At 46.7% G+C, this 19,482-nt stretch overlaps 1 protein-coding gene across 3 annotated transcripts in view; it reads right to left on the reverse strand.

The window, feature by feature from the left end:
- Positions 1–2,008: 2,008 nt before the first annotated feature.
- LOC134294618 (zinc finger protein 658B-like) overlaps positions 2,009–19,482 on the reverse strand; it is a 33,054-nt gene continuing 15,580 nt past the window's right edge. For all 3 annotated transcript variants that reach the window (XM_062966189.1, XM_062966188.1, XM_062966190.1), the window contains one exon: positions 2,009–8,598. In XM_062966189.1, the coding sequence (XP_062822259.1) occupies positions 6,774–8,390 (1,617 nt within the window). In that variant the 5' untranslated portion in view covers positions 8,391–8,598 and the 3' untranslated portion in view covers positions 2,009–6,773. The remainder of the gene's footprint in view (positions 8,599–19,482) is intronic.

The following is a 19,482-nucleotide window of genomic DNA, read 5'->3' on the forward strand; positions in this document are numbered from 1 at the left end:
TAATAAATAAATGTAGTAAATGAATAAATACATAATTTTAGACTTAGGCTTGCCCAAAGTCTGAAATGACTTGAAGGCACACAACAACAATCCTAATTAACTTGACTATCTCATTGGCCAGAAGCAGGCCCACACTTCCCATTGAAATCCTGATAGGTTTATGTTGGTTACAATTGTTTTCATGTTTAGATACGTTGTTTTGCACTACAAATAAGACGTGCAGTGTGCATAGGAATTTGTTCGTTTTTTTTCCTCCAAATGATAATTCGGCCCCCTCCAGTCTGAAGGATTGTGGACCGGCCCTCTGCTTTAAAAGTTTGAGGACCCCTGGTCTAGAGTGACTCCCATGTATGTTGATGTGCTTCGATGCTCCAGTGGGAATTGGTGGAGACTCAGACATGGTGTAGGTCCAGTGATGGTGGAGACCCATCAATGGTGGAGGCCTTTAAACAGAGCAAGCCAGGCGGCTTACAAATGATATGTACATACAGTACAATACGTTATTAGCATAGCACAATATCAGCATTATCTATTCTTATGTTGTACTATACTGCAATATTATTAGAAATATTACATGTAACGTGCGCGCCTTCCAAAGCTTGGCTGGCTTATAATGGTATTTTAATTATTATTTAATTAATTATTAAGAGTGCTCAACTCAATGGAACCCAAATGAATACAACTCAAATCTTGGACAAGTCAACGGAACCCAACTCAAGTCAAGTGAACCCAACTTGACTCAAATGAACCCAACTCAACTCATCAGAATCTGATGCCATGATCCCCATCTCATGCCATCTCCGGACACAGAGCACTGACGGAGAGCACAAGGCCATGGGCCAAAAGGGAGGATAGGACACATGAACCAGCCATAAAACCCAATTGCCCTGAGGTGGGGGGAAAGGGACTCTAGAGTGGTTGATGGTACGGTAAAGGTCAAGGTTTCCCCAGACGTTAAGTCCAGTTGTGTCCGACTCTGGGGGTTGGTGCTCATCTCCATTTCTAAGCTGAAGAGCCGGCATTGTCTGTAGATACCTCCAAGGTCATATGGCTGGCATGACTGCATGGAACACCACTACTTTCCCACCGGAGCGGTACCTATTGATCTACTCACATTTGCATGTTTTCGAACTGCTAGGTTGGCAGAAGCTGGAGCTAACAGCGGGCGCTCACTCCGCTCCCCGGATTTGAACCTGGGACCTTTCGGTCTGCAAGTTCAGCAGCTCAGCGCTTTAACACACTGAGCCACCGGAGGCTCCCGATGATACTGTAGCTAGGCCTATATACACGGGCAGTGGAGCAGACTCTTGTATTCTGAACATTCAAGCCGTATGGGATCTTCAGCCCTTGTGTGCCTGGGCTCTCTTTCAAAGAAGACTAACCCACACCAACACAGTTGGAGCTGACAAGCCTTACAATTTGCTCTAAATCCCTTACTCTCTGTAGCTTCTGCCTGCACCAGCCTGGAGGAAGGAGAGAGAGAGGACCAACTCGCAGGCATTTTGGGGGAAGAAGCAGGCTCCGGAGGAGAGGGGGCAGGATCTCACACTCCCTTGAATGCAGCTCCCCCCCCCCCCGAACCAAGTGGGTCACACCAGCCCCGGGGGGCAAGAGGCTAGCTCCGGCCTTCCAGCGGCCACTCCGTCTCCTCAGGCCATCTCCCCCGGCCTTTCTGCGGCAGCCCCTTCCTCCCATCCCGTTGGAGCCGACAAGCCTCACTCTTCACCGCCCAAGTCCGTCCCATGTCACGCTTTGCGTGAACTCCGTTTTCTTTTGAGGCCCGTTTCTTCTTTCTTCACAAGCACCCACACAAACACACTCCCGTTTCTTACACACACGCCCTGGATACATCAATACTACTTTATTGTATCACATGTCTGATTCAGTGTCAATTCTATGTATATAATCAGTTTAATATAGTTATATGTAGCGGAAAAGCGAACCGCTCACACAGATTTAAATACCGGGAACTTTGTCAAAGCGCTATGGATCCAATCTGAGCCCAACAGAGTTTAAAACAAGTACCTTTATTATACTGCAGTATAGACGGATGGACAAATCAAAGGTGACCGCCGTGAAGAACATTGGAAATGAAGCTCAATATATCCTCATGTTCCTCATTTCTTTGGAGCAGTACAGAGTGTTGCAAGCGTGCTTCCTTTATCATAAACAACATTTGTAGAAAAACATGTTGTTCACTTATGTTCCAGTAAGTAGCTTAACCACATTAACCACAAGATGTTCCGGAAACATAGTGGCGACATACGGACACTTGCCTCTCCTCTGGAAGAAGGCAGGTTGCATCTTTAATAGAATAAGTTGAAGCAGACACCTTAATAATGCATAATTAAAAGCAATCAGAAATAGAATAGAAATGCAGGCACTTTGGCCCATCAACCCTCTCAATAGAGTCAACATACATCACAGTTCACAATTGCGTTTCTAAGTATTGCAATTCGTTTTCAAATACAGAAAATCGATCAGTCACTCCTTGTAGCCCTCACCTTACTATTGGGCGCATCAATAGATGTAAACATGCTGCTGCCGCTTTGGGTGAATATCCGTTGATTTCATCACACCAGTGACGTTCTGTCGGGCTGCTTCCTTCTGCGGCCACGCTCTGACGTTCTCCATCAACCTCTTGGATCCTAACAAAACCTTTCTTACTTCTTTCCTCATAACTCTCCAAATGTTTCTTCACCTGCTGATTCGTTTTTACTAGTATATTTAATTTTTCCCAATTAATTCCTTATATTTATGGATAACTTTTTAAACTTCAAGTCTATTTCACTGTCTCCATTCTCCACCACGTACACCAAATTCCCAGTTTCATCATCTTGAACAAAAGTTATGTTACATTTACATTTCAACCGAATGTTTGTTTATCGGGTTCTATTATATTTCCATCAGACCATAACATTAGCTGAACAGTAGTAACACAAAGTCATCCCATTCCTGTATCTTGTGTGAATGTATCACATCTTCCATGTTTATAGCACACGTGGTCCTATCTGTGTGAGGTGTGGTGAGCACACATAATCTGCTTCCCGTGCTTCCCATTGTTTTATATCCATTGTGGTGTTTCCTTTATAAATCTTTGTATCTGAGCACAATATCATCATCATCATTTAACTATTTATTAATTGCCCTCCATCCACGATGCTCTAGGCAATTTACAAGATAAAATTGTAAAGGATAAAAATATATACATACAAATATTGATAAAATTAACATAGATTAAAAGCTCTAGTAAAGAGCCAGGTCTTGAGTGCGAGGGTAAAAGGCCCCAACTCACGCATGGCTCTCATATGGGGCGGCAAGGCATTCCATAAGGGAGGGGCAGAAATAGAAAAAGCTCTGCGTCTGGTCCTTTCCAAGTGCACTTCTCTAGGACCCGGTACATAAAGTAAGTCTCGTTGGGATGGTCGTTGCGACCTCCGATGATGGGAGAAGGAGAGACGGTCCCTAAGGGACGATGGGCCCTGGCCGTAAAGAGTTTTAAAGGTCAGGACTAGCATCTTATATAGACCACGGTAATCAGTTGGAAGCCAATGCAGATGCTGCAGCAGTGGTGTGATGTGGCATTTCATGGGTGTTCTTGTGAGTAGCCTGGCTACCGCATTCTGAACAATACGAGCTTTCGGGTCGTGGACATCGGAAGGCCAACATACAGGGCGTTGCAATAGTCCAGCCTAGACGTGACCGTGGCATGGATGACCGTTGCCAGAGCCTCATCAGATAGATAGGGTGCCAGTTGCCTCGCTTGTCGTAGGTGGAAAAAGGCCTGTTTGCTGGCAGCAGCGACCTGAGCTTCCATTGTCAGCTGTGAATCTAAAACGACACCCAGGCTCTTAATGGTGGGCGAAGGAGATAGGGCAGCACCATCGAAGGTGGGTAGCAAGTGGGTCAGACCAGTCGAGCAGCCAAGCCAAAGAATCTCGGTCTTCGCCGGGTTCACCTTCAGTCTACTAGCACGTAGCCAGTTCGACAGAGCCTCCAGACATAAGGGGAAATTGTCTTACTTGACATTAAAGAAGGCATACAGAATATCCCATTGACTACTACAAGGGTTGTTGTTGTGCCACAAACCATTATCTAAATTGTGTCATGTTTTCTACTCACTGATCTCACAGACCTCACTCTTCCCTGAACACTCGGCAGCCAAAGAACAGGAAACCTTTGGGTTCAGAACAAAACAAGTTGACGGTTTCAGCAGTTTTGTCCCTTATAAATCCCCCTCTTTATGGCAAAAAAAAATAAAAATCAAAAAAGAGAGATTAAAAGCAACATTACAAAAAAGGCAGAAATTGTATATAATGCTTCAACTACACATGAAACTAACTACTTCTGTCAGTCTGGCTTCAGGCCTGGTTACAGTACCGAGACGGCTTGGGTGGCCTTGGTGGATGACCTCCGCAGGGAGCTGGACAGGGGGAGTGTGACCCTGCTGGTTCTCTTGGACATCTCAGCGGCTTTCGATACCATTGACCATGGTATCCTTCTGGGGCGGCTCTCTGGGATGGGCCTTGGGGGTACTGCAGGGCCTTTCTGGAGGGCCGTTCCCAGTTGGTGAAGCTGGGGGACACCTGCTCGGACCCCTGGCCATTGACCTGTGGGGTCCCGCAAGGTTCTATTCTGTCCCCCATGCTTTTTAACATCTACATGAAACCGCTGGGAGAGGTTATCCAGAGTTTTGGAGTACAGTGCCATCTCTACGCCATCTCTACTACTCTTTTCCACCTAAATCCAAGGAAGCCCCTCGGATTCTGGACCAGTGTCTGGCCGCTGTGTTGGCCTGGATGAGGGTGAACAAGCTGAGACTTAATCCCGACAAGACAGAGGTCCTCCAGGTCAGATTGGGGTATTGGGTGGCAACCTGTGCTTGACGGGGTCGCACTCCCCCTGAAGGCGCAGGTCTGCAGTTTGGGGGTCCTCCTGGATTCGGGGCTGACGCTTGAGGCTCAGGTGTCGGCCGTGGCCGGGAGGGCCTTTGCAGAATTAAAACTTGTGCGCCAGCTGCGACCGTACCTCGAGAAGTCTGATCTGACCATGATGGTCCATGCCTTAGTTACCTCTAGACTGGACTATTGCTATGCGCTCTACGTGGGGCTGCCTTTGAAGATGGCCCGGAAATTACAACTAGTACAGCGTTCGGCAGCCAGGCTTCTAACCGGAGCGAATTACAGGGCGCGTTCAACGCCTCTGTTTAAGGAGCTTCACTGGCTGCCATTTACTTTCAGGGCTCAATTCAAGGTGCAGGTTATCACCTACAAAGCCCTAAACGGTTTGGGACCCACCTACCTTAGAGACCGCATCTCCCCCTACGAACCCGCACGTTCTCTTCACTCGTCGGGGGAGGCCCTTCTCTCGCTCCCACCACCCTCGCAGTCGCGGTTGGTGGGGACGAGAGAGAGGGCCTTCTCCGTCGTGGCCCCCCGGATTTGGAACTCGCTCCCTAGAGAGATCAGGCAGGCCCCTATCCTCCTCTCCTTCCGTAGGAGCTTAAAAACCTGGCTCTTTCAAAAGGCCTTTGATACTTAATCTGGTGTTGGACTGATCTATCTGCCCATTTTATAATAGCCCCATTCTCGAGGTGTTGCCAATGCTATATTGCACTTTGTCCATTTCAACTGTGAAATTACCTTCCCCATTTCGGCCCATGTTGCACTTTGCCTGAGTTCTATGAATTAGTCTCCAGTGTTAATATTGTATGTTTTATGTTGATTTTAACAATTGTTTTTACTGTAATTGATGTTTTTATTGGATAACTGTTTTTTTGCTGTGTTTTGATATTTGATTGTTTTATCGGGCAAGGCCCCATGTAAGCCGCCCCGAGTCCCTTCGGGGAGATGGGGCGGGGTATAAAAATAAAGTTGTTGTTATTATTATTATTATTATTATTATTATTATTACTACTACTACATGAGATACAAAACTAAATCAGAAACAAACAGACCTGCGAAACCTTCATACAGCTGAACTAACAGACAGGGATACATGCCTAAAGGCCTAATTCTATCTGTTAATTTTTATCTCTCATTATTCTATTCCCTTTAGATAATATAATTACTTCCAGAATGGAACATACAGAGTTCCCTCACTACTTCGCTCTTTGCGGATTCACTGTTTTGCGGTTTTTCAATAAATTCTAAAAGACGACTATAAATAATACAAAATTACAATGTACAGCCTAAGGAAGGGAGGAAGGAGAAGCCAAAGGGAGAGAAAAGGAGCCCAAGCGGCAACAAGAGGAGAAGGAGGCGATTTATCAACACATGATTTCTTGATAAAGACTTAAAATAGTGTATAACTACTAAAATAATGTAGAAATATATAGCATCCCTACTTCGCGGATTTTCACTTATTGTGGGTGGTCCTGGAACCTAACCCCTGGGATAAGTGAGGGAACACTGTATTTTAGTTCAATCTTTCTACAATACACCACATGTGATGAAATGTCCCAACTTTGAGCTTGCATTTCCAAAATTTGCAAGTTGCTTTTGTACATGTTAGAATGACACTCTGGTGTCAATTAACAGGGTGAATTCTATGAATTCTATGATGTCTAATGTTATTCTGTGAAAAGCTCTGTCCACACTCCATGCATTTCTATGGTTTCCCCCCAGTGTGAGTTCTTTGATGTAAACGTAGACCTGAACTCTGCGTGAAGCTCTTACCACACACCCGGCATGTATAGGGTTTCTCCCGTGTGAATCCTTTGATGTTTACGTAGATATCCACTATGATTGAAGGTATGCCCACACTCCAGGCATTTATAGGGTTTCTCCCCAGTTGTGAGTCCTTTGATGTGAACGTAGACTTGAACTCTGAATGAAGCTCTGTCCACACTCCAGGCATTTATAGGGTTTCTCCCCAGTGTGAGTTCCTTGATGTGTATGTAGATTTGAATTATGAGAGAAGCTCTGTCCACACTCCAGGCATTTATAGGGTTTCTCCCCAGTGTGAGTTCTTTGATGTGTATGTAGATTTGAATTATGAGAGAAGCTCTGTCCACACTCCAGGCATTTATAGGGTTTCTCCCCAGTGTGAGTTCTTTGATGTGTATGTAAGTTTCCCTTCTGAGTGAAGCTCTGTCCACACTCCAGGCAGTTATAGGGTTTCTCCCCAGTGTGAGTCCTTTGATGTGAACGTAGACCTGAACTACAAGCAAAGTTCTGTCCACACTCCAGGCATTTATATGGTTTCTCCCCAGTGTGAGTCCTTTGATGTGAACGTAGTCCTGAACTATGAGTATAGCTCTGTCCACACTCCAGGCATTTATAGGGTTTCTCCCCAGTGTGACTCCTTTGATGTCTATGTAAGCTTCCCTTCTGAGTGAAGCTCTGTCCACACTCCAGGCAGTTATAGGGTTTTTCCCCAGTGTGAGTCCTTTGATGTGAACGTAGGCCTGAACTCTCAGTGAAGCTCTGTCCACACTCCAGGCATTTAAAGGGTTTCTCCCCAGTGTGAGTTCTTTGATGTGAACGTAGATTTGAACTACAAGCAAAGCTCTGTCCACACTCCAGGCAGTTATAGGGTTTCTCCCCAGTGTGAGTTCTTTGATGTGAACGTAGTCCTGAACTACAAACAAAGCTCTGTCCACACTCCAGGCATTTATATGGTTTCTCCCCAGTGTGAGTCCATTGATGTGAACGTAATCCTGAACTACAAGTATAGCTTTGTCCACACTCCAGGCATTTATAGGGTTTCTCCCCAGTGTGAGTTCTTTGATGTAAACGTAGTCCTGAACTACGAGTATAGCTCTGTCCACACTCCAGGCATTTATAGGGTTTCTCCCCAGTGTGAGTTCCTTGATGTGAACGTAGTCCTGAACTACGAGCAAAGCTCTGTCCACACTCCAGGCAGTTATAGGGTTTCTCCCCAGTGTGAGTTCTTTGATGTGAACGTAGATTTGAACTACGAGCAAAGCTCTGTCCACACTCCAGGCAGTTATAGGGTTTCTCCCCAGTGTGAGTCCTTTGATGTGAATCTAAGTGTCCCTTTTGAGTAAAGCTCTGTCCACACTCCAGGCAGTTATAGGGTTTCTCCCCAGTGTGAGTTCTTTGATGTGAATGTAGACTTCCATTATGAGCAAAGCTCTGTCCACACTCCGGGCATTTAAAAGGTTTCTCCCCAGTGTGAGTCCTTTGATGTGAACGTAGACCTGAACTCTCAGTGAAGCTCTGTCCACACTCCGGGCATTTAAAAGGTTTCTCCCCAGTGTGAGTCCTTAGATGTGAATATAGGCCTGAACTATGAGTGAAGCTCTGTTCACACTCCGGGCATTTAAAAGGTTTCTCCCCAGTGTGAGTCCTTTCATGCAGTAGCAGATTGCTCCTCCAACTGAAGCTCTTTCCACACTCAAGGCATGTATAGGGTTTCTCCTCCATGTCGACAGTTTTGTGATATGGACACGTGAGTGTTCCCTTTTTCTTTCTGATCAAAATTGAGTTCCACAAGATTGGCACCTAGAGAGGATTTCTTCTTCCCACAGGATTTCTTTCATTATTGCCCTTTGGTTTCCAAATTCCTCAATCTCCACTAGATATTGATATTTTCTTTTTATGCCTGTGGTGACTTCATAGGGTCTTCATTTCCCTGATCAAGAAAGAAGAGCAAAAGGTTAAACATGAACCTGCAAACTTCCATTATTTCCAAGATGATCCTCTTTTCCATTCAGTGCTTGTGTTGAAAATTGAACTACCCAGAAATGGAGATATGAAGTGTCTCAAGGACACACAGAAACAAGCAAAGGTGATCACAGATTTATGAACTATAAGGGATGGATTCAGAAGGAAAGAAGGGAGGGAGGATGAAAATAGGAGTGATTGATGGAAGGAAAGAGGGATAGATCCCTTTCTCACCCAGTTTTAATTTTTAATCTAGTTTTAAATGTAGTATTCATGCGGCCCGCTCGTGTTATATTGCTGTTTTGATCTTATGTTGTACTGTTTATTTTATGTAATGTATTATTTAATTGTATTATGTTATGGTTTATTGTATTGTCTTGGGCATGGCCCCATGTAAGCCGCCCCGAGTCCCCGTTGGGGAGATGGTGGCGGGGTATAAATAAAGTTTTATTATTATTATTATTATGGATGGAAGAAAAAAGGGACCTTCATACAATACTAAAGAACCACATTGGTTTTGTTGGCTTGACCTAAACATGGCTAAAGAAACACAAGGCAGACAGTCAAACAGACCATAGACAGGACGTCATTCACTCTGAATAATGGGTTTCCTTGAATTACCAGCATAAGTTTAATCTTAAGAGGCACAATGATCCCTTTCCTGATGATTTCATGAATTTCAGGTTCCCTTTCAGGCCACAAGGGATCCCAGGTCCGTCTCCTGTGCATCCCAAATTGGACCTCTGCTGCCACCACATTTCCTACATCTCTCAAAGGAATCCCAAATTCCCAAAGACGTTGCCTTCCTGCCTGGCAAATTCAACACCCCATTTAGGCTCACAGAACTGGTCTCGCCTGGACTAAGTCCCCGTTGGATTGTTTACTCCCTTGGTTGAGCCGCAGGACGGCATGCAAATTCACAGGCACAGAGCAGTCGGGAAACCCTCCTTCCTGCCCAGCCCTTTCCACCCTGTCCATTTCCGCCTCTATTTACTGCCCTCTGTTGTGGGGAAAGGCTTTTCAGCAGGTGAAGGCGATTGAGAGAAACACGGGTTATGTGCACAGGGTTGTAGGAACGTGTCTGCAGTAATCTAAGCCATTAAATCCCAACCTGGGGAAGAACGGCACCCACTCTGTCCATTCCTGTCCTGGAAGATGCCTCACAAATGACTTACTGAGCATGAGCAAAACAGAGGGAAAAGGGAGGGAGCAGATAATTCAATTGCCCCCTCCCCCGGCATTAAATAAAAGTATGGGCCTCAATATTTGGCCAACCAAAAGGAAATCTTGAGAAAAACAGAGGCTGTGGGGAAAAAAGTCTGCCTGGATACTTTTTGGAGGATGCCTCCAAGGGCCCGTCCAGACAGTCCCTTCATCTCAGGAGCTTCCGTAGTAAACAGTAGAGTGGCCAGACACCGTTCCCTGTAAACCCAAAAGCAACCGCTAGAAAAGGCAAAAAACGTGAGATTTCCAGGTGTGGGAATATCGTGGTTTTTGCCAAATATCCAGATCTTCGCATGTCTGCATGTCCCTGGAATCGGAAATCACAGGATTTTTGAACTGGGTTTGTTCCCGGGTTTTAGATGCTTGTTCATGATTGGTTGGTTCCTAAAAGGAAGGTGACACTCGAGTAAGAAGGCAAAAACTTTGGCCAGGGAAGAGGAACTTCACCCTTCACCTGTTTAATGAAGGTTGTGGCCGAAAAATCGAGTTCCTGGGGTGCAACAAGTACCTTCACAGTAAGCAGTACACAATGACACAGGAGCAGACACTTTCAAACCAGGAACAGAATGCCATCATTACTATAATTACTCACACTTTGTTGTATGCCATCGGTGAAGACAGGTTTTGTAGTGTACTTGCGCCAGGGAACAACATGATGATATTGCCAGGCTATACATGTTGGTTCCTCATTGGGTGTGTGCTGACAACATGGGTAACGTAAATGACAAATGCTTACTACGGGCTGTTGGGACAGGGACGTGCTGGAGAGGAATGTAAATATATAGAGACAAGGTCATGCAGGTGGCTAATAGGGAAAGTCATGTGGAACCTAGGAACAGCGCCCTGTTGTTCGATGCCACAAGTACACAACCAAATCTGTCTGGACAGATGGCCAGGCAGCCAGGCTGTAAAAGTAGAAGATAATGACAAACTTCTGTTCCTGGCTTACAATTGCCTGTTCCTGTTTTATTGCGCAGTGCTGACTTGGGCAAGGTGGCCCTGCCCCATTAGGTTTGTTTGTGTGGCAAATACTTCATGAAACGTTTGGAGGGCAGTTTCTCTGGCCAGGACAAAGAACGGAACTGTTGCAGTGATCCGCATATCTGAATCTCTGCAAATCTGCATCTTGCCATTTAAAAAAAACCCGCTGAGGTTTCAGGCAGAAGTCCTGCAGCAACCATTTTGGGAGCCTCTAACTCTCGGAACAAAGCAGCAAGTCTGGACAATGGAGGCAGAAATCCCAGGACCAACAGGTCTGTATGTGGACCTCTTCTGAAGTTCTGGGATCTTTTGCCCCTGTTTAAAACCCGTGATTTAGTGCTGTCTGGAAGTGCCCCAAGTGGCCTCTACAAGGTCCAAAATGCTGTTCTCTGCTTCTGAAAGGCTTCCCTGACCTGGGACACACCTACCGCATAGAACAAACACAAACTGAGTCCAACCTCAGCTGCCATAGATCAATACTATAGAATTTTTGGGAGTTGCCATTCAATAAGGCATCAGCTGTCATGGATCACTCTATCTTCGAAGGAAGCCTTAGGAGTGACCATGCCATCAAAGAGCTGTGAACAAGAAGCTGTTAATGATGACCATCTGGGTGATCAAGGGTGGGAGAGGGAAGGTAACCATAATGGTTGTTATGGAGACAGCAGTTAGGTTCCATGGGAATGTGTAAACAATGAGGCGGTGAAAGGAAACAGGGAAGAGATATAACCTGGTGCATTAGGGTTAGAGCTTAGAAGCAACTTTCTTTCTGACATTAAGCCCTGTCTCTTCGAAAGGCTCTTTCTCTACCAACAATGAGAGGTGTGTAGCAGCAGGATGTCAGAGACTGGACACCTAGCGAGGCCTTAGAGACAACCCCGCAGGAGTTCTCCCCCTGTGGGACTGCAGCTCTCATGGCTGCCCTAGCACTCGACCCGTCATTTCTGGGAGAAGACCCAGAAGAGTCACTAAATTTGTGAGAGAATAGAGGACCACAGAGTTTGACCCAGTATCCTGTGGGCCAAGGAGTCCCAGGTCTCTAGAGGAATGGATCATCTTAGCGGGGAGAGTGGAGCATGACAAAGAGCAAGTGAGACAAGGAGCCAGGGATGGCGTCATCAGGAGAAACACCGCAATTGTCAGGATGCAAAAAGCCAACTGACCTTTTCACATCCGACCAGAGCAAAGGGGCAGGGGGGGGGGGGAGAGCCGGAAGAGGAAGACCATTTGTTTGGAAAGACTGATTTATGACCTGCTCTGGGTTTCAAACATGGGAAAGAACTGTTGACGGGAAGGTGTGAATGGGAAGGGGGAAACGTGGGAGAGGGAGGGAAGAAGCATCTTGGTATACTGGGGGGGCTGGCGGAAAAGGGACAGTGTAAGCTTTGTGATCATCTTGGCAAGGCGGATTCAATAAAGTTTCCATAGCCCCAGCTGTGTGAGCCTACCTTTGTGTCCTACACCTTCCAAGGACTGACAGCAATAGCCTTGGGAGGAGGAGGTCCACAGAATCCTCCACAAGGATGGTTGAGCAGCCAGGAAAGAAAAGGACAACGGGATCCTTGTTTCCCATGCGGGAAGGAAAGCCGTCGAGCAGCAGAGTGCTGGAGGGAGCCACATCGGCCCAGGGAGAGAAAGGACAGTCCCGACAGGCCCCACCAGCTAGAATGGGGAAGGACAAAGCCCACGGCCCTACACAGAGAGAGTGAGCACAGGGACCCATGCACCGACTGGGACAGCAAGGACTCCCTCCTGCTGGGAAACGAGAATGATCTGCTCTAAGGAATGCTCGACAGCAGATGTCAGCCACCAGGAGCATCATGCCAGCAGTGAGTCTGAACTGCAAGACCAGAAGAATACCCGACAAAATGGAGAAAGCTGCGATGCAAGATGGCATGGAGGTTCTGGCAGCTAAAAGTGAGAAACACCTGAACCATGAATTTGTACAATTAAAAAATTACTTTTTCGAATAACTGGGCCAACGCTGGGGACCCAAGCTAGTAATATACTGTATATATAATTATACAATCTATATATGCAGAAATGCTTGACCACTCCAACAACTATCATGTCAGACTACACAGAGAAGCCATTGAAATCCACAAGCATGTGGACAACTTCAACAGAAAGGAGGAAACCATGAAAATGAACAAAATCTGGCTACCAGTATTAAAAAACTCAAAACTCAGAACAGTAAATGGGAAGCAACACTCTGAGGGCAGAGGAGCCCCAAGGACGGCTAATGACTCTGAACAGGGGATGCCCCCCAGGCAAGAGACAAACCTTTCCAATGCTAATTAGGGTGATTAATTGCAACATTAATGCTGGCTTCCAACTGACAAAGGACTCTTGTCACACCCTGGACTCTCCACAGATATATATTTACCTTCCTTGCCTAGTTTATCCATGCCTCACAACCTCTGAGGATGCCTGCCATAGATGTGGGCGAAACATCAGGAGAGAATACTTCTGGAACATGGCCACACAGCCCGAAAGACATACAACAACCCTATATATGCATAACCTGGCGCATATTATATAATACGAGCTTGGGGACGAAGAAATCTTCCAAATGACCAAGGATCTGCCTTCCCACCCGGCTCATTCAAACCCACACTGAGGCTTGTTGGGATGTTCCCAAAATGAGTCCATGCTGAACGAAGTTCCATTCAAGCCATTCATTCCCTCAGTCGAACAGCGAGGAAAGAGCAAGGCGAGGAGATAAGCCAGTCCCGTCCGCCCCTCCTGTCAATCAAAACACGACCTGCAAGTTTGGACAGGCAAAAGGAAATCAAGAGGGAACTGGAGGTTGTGCAAAGAAAGGAAAGGTCTTCCCGGGATGCCTTTGGGAGGGAAGAGGCCTTCAAGGAGTCTCCAAAAGGCCTACATGGTTTCCTTTGATTCTGTAAGGCTTCCCTGATTTGGGCCACTAATGCAGCGTGACTCCATTTTAACTGCTCACTGAGACCAAATTCCTGGGAGTTGTAGTTTAAGAAGGCAAGAGCTTTCTGTGGCAGAGACATTTAGACACCACATGAAGCTACAGCTCCCAGGATTCTGCAGCACTGAGTCCCAGTAGTCAGTACAGTAGAGTCTGGCTCATCCAACATAATGGAGTCCCTGGGTAGATCAGGCGCGGGTCAACTTGGGCCCTCCCTCCAGGTACTTAAGTGGCTGAGGGGGAACAGGAAAGGTCCTGAAGCTGTTAGCAATGGTGGTTAGCAACTTTCTACCAAGTTACACTGTAATGTACACCGCCGGGAGGGGTGAGACGTGGTCGGCAAAGGTCGGAAGCTGTGCCCAACGGGAAAGGTCTCCGCCGGCCGCGTCTCTTCCCTCCCGGTGAGCACTCTGTGTGCGGAAAGGCCCACTGCATTGTTCACATCTGGAGAAAGGACGAATGGGAGACCCACTAATTAAATAAGAGATGAAATGCAGACTTTTAAACCCCAACGAAGAAGACTGGAGGTCAACAAAATCCCCTTCTCTGTCTTTTCCCTTCTTTCCATCCCATGTTCTACCTTATACCCCGAGAAAAAAAAATCACCTTCACCCAGGTGGTAGTTGTCCCTACTCTTATCCAGGACCCTTTCCTGTCCCCGATATTCCCATTTTATAACACTGTAATAAATATTTTTGTCAATTAAAATTATATTTTAAAATGCTAATATAATAGTGGTGCAGGAGACACGCCTTAAACAACAGGCCAGGAAATACTTTTAACCAAAAAGAGTGGGAGAAGAATTGGTTTCAGCAGGAACTTCCAAAAGAAATGGCCTGTTATTGTATATCCTCAAATTCTGGCAACCTCAAATGGTTAAGATAAAAAAAGATTTCTAATGGCAATGATAAAATTACAAACAAAGAAAACACTTGTCAATATTTATGCTTCTAACTATGCAAAAGCTTCTTTCTTTGAAACTTTTTGGAAAGAGATGGAGGATATTGACTGCAACTCTATTGTGGATTTCAATATGGATTTTGAAAAACTAAAAAGCCAATTCAAGAGAATCAAGGAAAAATGCTTCTGGATTAGGGTAGAAAAACTGTCAATCATAGATCTCTGGAGGTTCTTACACCCAGAAGAAAAGAACGAAACCTTCTTCTCTGATAGAGAGACACAAGTCATATTCAAGAATTGATATTATTTGGATCACTAAATATTAAGTAAATCTTCATTCAAAAGCGCAAATCCAGTCAAGTATAATTTCAGGCCACTGTCCAACTACAATAGAAACCGCAATCCCAAGAAAGGGATCTGCAAGTTCAGTAGCTCAGCGGTTTAATCCGCTGCGCCACTGGGGGAGGGGAACCTTTACGTTTACCTAAATTATTCTTCATTACTTCATACTTCTTCATACTTCATTATTGAAAGTGGGGCTGACTTAGCATGTATCACAGAAACCTGGTTGCAGGAGGGTGATGAGGTCCTCCTCCAGGAATTATCATCTCCAGATTTTGTTATCACCCACCAGATGCGGACCGGGAGACGGGGGGGTGGAGTGGCAATGCTCGCACGAGAAAATTTATCTCTGAGGGCGGCTCCCACTAAACATCTCTGGTATGGAAAGCGTTGGCCTTGTGTGGGATTCACAGGAGAGTATAGCCTTTCTACTGGTGTACCGTGCGCCTAATGCACCAGTGGACAGCCTATCACAGCTGCTAGAGGTTGTGTCGGAGTGGGCCTTGAGGTTCCCCAGGCTTATTGTTTTGGGGGACTTCAATGTCCATGCTGATGCAGGCTCCTTCTCCTCAGCAGCTGAAGACCTAGTGTTGACCATGGCGACACTAGGACTCTCACTTTATAATACTGGGCCTACACATCAGGCTGGCCACACACTAGATTTGATCTTTGGGGTTGGAATCCAAGTGACCCTAACCTCCGTTTCGGAGGTTTCATGGTCGGACCACTGTGCCCTAGGAATCCGTATAGAGCACACCAACCCACCCAACCTGGGCGCCAAACCTATTTGGGTTCGCCCGAAGAGACTAATGGAACCGGTCAGGTTCCTGAATGCTCTAAAGGCCATAGAACCTGTCAGCGACTCACTGGAGGTGCAAGTGGATACATGGAACACCAAATTATCCAATGCACTCGATGAGATCGCCCCTAGACACCTTCTCCGACCCCGTAAGAATCAGTCTCCTTGGTTCACTGAGGAGCTCTGTGCGATGAAACGGGAGAAGAGACGGCTAGAGGTCATGTGGCGGGAACGCCATGATGAGGAATCGGAATCAGCTTATAAGAAATCCAGAGAGTCTTATGAGCAGACAAAAAAGTCGTATTATGCTTCCTTGATAGCGTCTGCGAGCTCACACCCAGCACAATTATTTACGATCATTAGATCCCTGACAAAGGTCCCTTCTGTTCCAAACAATAATGACCTGGCTCCTTCTGCTGAGGTTTTCCAGAGCTATTTTGCAGACAAGATCTCGCTTCTTCGTCGGGAACTCCCTGCCACGATGGATACAGTAACTGAACTTGAGACTCCGTGGCCACTCTCTGGGCCCATCCTGGACCGGTTTACCCTGCTGGATGCAGAGGCTGTCGACAGGATCATGACTGCAGCTAGGCCGACCACCTGCTCCTTCGATCCGTGTCCCTCCTGGCTAGTAAAAGCCTGGCTGAACCTCTGTTGAATATAATAAATAGCTCCCTTGAGCAAGGAGTTTTTCCAGAGGGTTTAAAAGAGGCATCAGTATCTCCGCTGCTGAAGAAACCAGACTTAGATCGTTCGCTTCCCGCTAGCTACCGCCCAGTGTCGAACCTTCCGTTTCTGGGCAAGCTGGTTGAGAGAGCAGCAGTGGAACAGTTGCAGCAGTTCCTCAATGACACAGCCGGACTTGATCCCTTCCAGTCCGGCTTCCGTAGGGGGCACGGGACGGAGACTGTGCTGGTCGCCATCACAGACCAACTTCGCTGCCAGAGGGATCAAGGCGGATCAGCGCTGCTTGTGTTATTGGATCTCACAGCAGCATTTGATACGGTCGACCACAATCTATTGACCCATCGCCTAGCCATGACGGGGGTTAGGGGGATACCCCTTAAATGGGTGTCCTCCTTCCTCCAAAATCGGGGACAGCGGGTGGTGAGGGGAGGGTTGGTTTCCGCGTGGTCTCCGCTAACTTGTGGGGTCCCACAGGGAGCTATTCTCTCTCCTCTATTATTTAACATCTATATGCGACCGCTTGCCCGACAGGTTTGGGCTCGAGTGCCACCAGTACGCTGATGACACTCAGCTCATTCTGAGGATGGAGGGCCAGCCGGACTCCGTACCCGATAGTTTCCATCAGTGCCTTGAAGCCGTTACTGGATGGTTGCGTGCCAGCAGGTTGAGGGCGAATCCAGCGAAGACGGAGATCCTTTGGCTGGGCCGTCCGGGTGGGAGGGAGATCCAGCTGCCTACCCTGGATGGTGAGACACTACGTCCGTCATCTTCTGTAAAAAGTCTTGGTGTCTTATCAGACCCTCTGCTCACAATGGAGGCCCAGGTCTCTGCTGTGAGCAGATCTGCGTTTTTCCATCTACGCCAGGCTAGGCGACTGGCTCCCTACCTATCTAGGAACGACCTGGCGACGGTGATCCAGGCGACGGTCATCTCGAGGCTCGACTACTGTAACGCCCTCTACATTGGCCTTCCTCTGTCAGTGATCCGGAAACTGAAGCTGGTGCAAAACGCGGCGGCTCGTCTTCTCGCTGGGGTGCCGGCGAGGTGGCGTATCACCCCAATTCTTCAACAGCTGCACTGGCTACCGATTGAGTACCGGATTACTTTCAAGATACTAGTACTAACTTTCAAGGCCTTACATGGTCTGGGGCCAGCGTACCTGAGGGCCCGCTTATCACCCTACCAACCCCAGAGATTACTTCAGTCTGAAGACCAAAATTTGCTTGAAGTCCCTAACATACGGACTTATCATTTGTCTTCCACTAGGCAGAGAGCCTTCTCGGTTGTAGCCCCTCAATTATGGAATGCCTTGCCAGTGGAAACTCGAACCACCCGAGACTTACTTGCCTTTCGGAAAGCCTGCAAAACCTTGCTCTTCCGACAAGCGTTCAATGGGTGAAAGACTCGGGGCTATGTCTGTTTTTATTGTTGCTTTTATTGTTGCTTTTATTGTTTTTATTGTTATTTTAAAGCCCAATGTATTGTTTTAATCTATTTTTGTAAACCGCTCCGAGCCAAACCGGGAGTAGCGGTATATAAGTTTAATAATAATAATAATAATAAATAAATAAATAACAATAAGGGAGGAGGAAGGAAGGGAAGGAAGAATGGAGTGAGGTGGGAAGGAAGGAAGGAACAAGGAAGTGATTGGGAATTGGAAAATATAGATAGTGACATCTATATATTGTATGTACGTAATAATAATAACAACTTTATTTTTATATCCCACCACAATCTCTCTCCCCGAAGGGACTCGGGGCAGCTTGCATGGAGACCAAGCCCAGCATAAACAAGGCCTCCAGGTCATTTTGATGAGCGTCCTCAGGTCTTTTATCAAGCCATGTTTTATTTTTAATGTAATTTTATTATGTTTTATCAATTTGTTTTATTACAATGTTTGTACCTTGTTGATGGGAAGCTTCCCACCGGAGTGGAAATCATCTATCGGACAGATGGCAAGCTATTTAACCTCAGCAGACTGAGAGCCAAAACCAAGGTCACCACAACATCTGTTATAGAACTCCAATATGCTGATGACAACGTAGTCTGTGCGCGTTCAGAAGAAGACCTACAAGCCACTCTAAACACCTTCGCAGAAGCATACGAGAAGCTCGGCCTCTCACTGAACATCGAGAAAACCAAAGTGCTCTTCCAACAGGCACCAGCTAATCCCTCTGCAAAGCCAGGAATACAGCTTAACGGTGCAACATTAGAAAATGTTGACCATTTCCGCTACCTTGGTAGCCACCTCTCCACAAAAGTCAACATCGACACTGAAATACAACACCGCCTGAGCTCTGCGAGTGCAGCATTTTTCCGTATGAAGCAGAGAGTGTTCGATGACCGGGACATCCGTAGAGAGACCAAGGTGCTTGTTTATAAAGCCATTGTCCTCCCAACCCTGCTCTATGCCTGCGAAACGTGGACTGTGTACAGACGTCACACCAAACTCCTGGAGCGTTTCCATCAGCGTTGTCTCAGGAAAATCCTGCAAATCTCTTGGGAAGACAGGCGGACAAATGTCAGCGTGCTTGAGGAAGCAAAGACCACCAGCATTGAAGCGATGCTCTTACGCCATCAACTCCGCTGGACTGGCCACGTTGTCCGAATGCCCGATCACCGTCTCCCAAAGCAGCTCCTCTACTCTGAACTCAAGAATGGGAAACGGAATGTTGGAGGGCAGGAAAAGAGATTTAAAGATGGGCTCAAAGCCAACCTTAAAAACTGTGGCATAGACACTGAGAACTGGGAAGCCCTGGCCCTTGAGCGCTCTAATTGGAGGTCAGCTGTGACCAGCAGTGCTGCGGAGTTTGAAGAGGCACGAACGGAGGGCTTAAGGGAGAAACGTGCCAAGAGGAAGGAGCGTCAAGCTAACCCCGACCGGGACCGCCTTCCACCTGGAAACCGATGTCCTCACTGCGGGAGAATATGCGGGTCAAGAATCGGTCTCTTCAGTCACCTAAGAACACACGCCCAAG

Source organism: Anolis carolinensis, unplaced genomic scaffold, assembly GCF_035594765.1.
Source record: "Anolis carolinensis isolate JA03-04 unplaced genomic scaffold, rAnoCar3.1.pri scaffold_18, whole genome shotgun sequence".
NCBI lineage: Eukaryota > Metazoa > Chordata > Lepidosauria > Squamata > Dactyloidae > Anolis > Anolis carolinensis.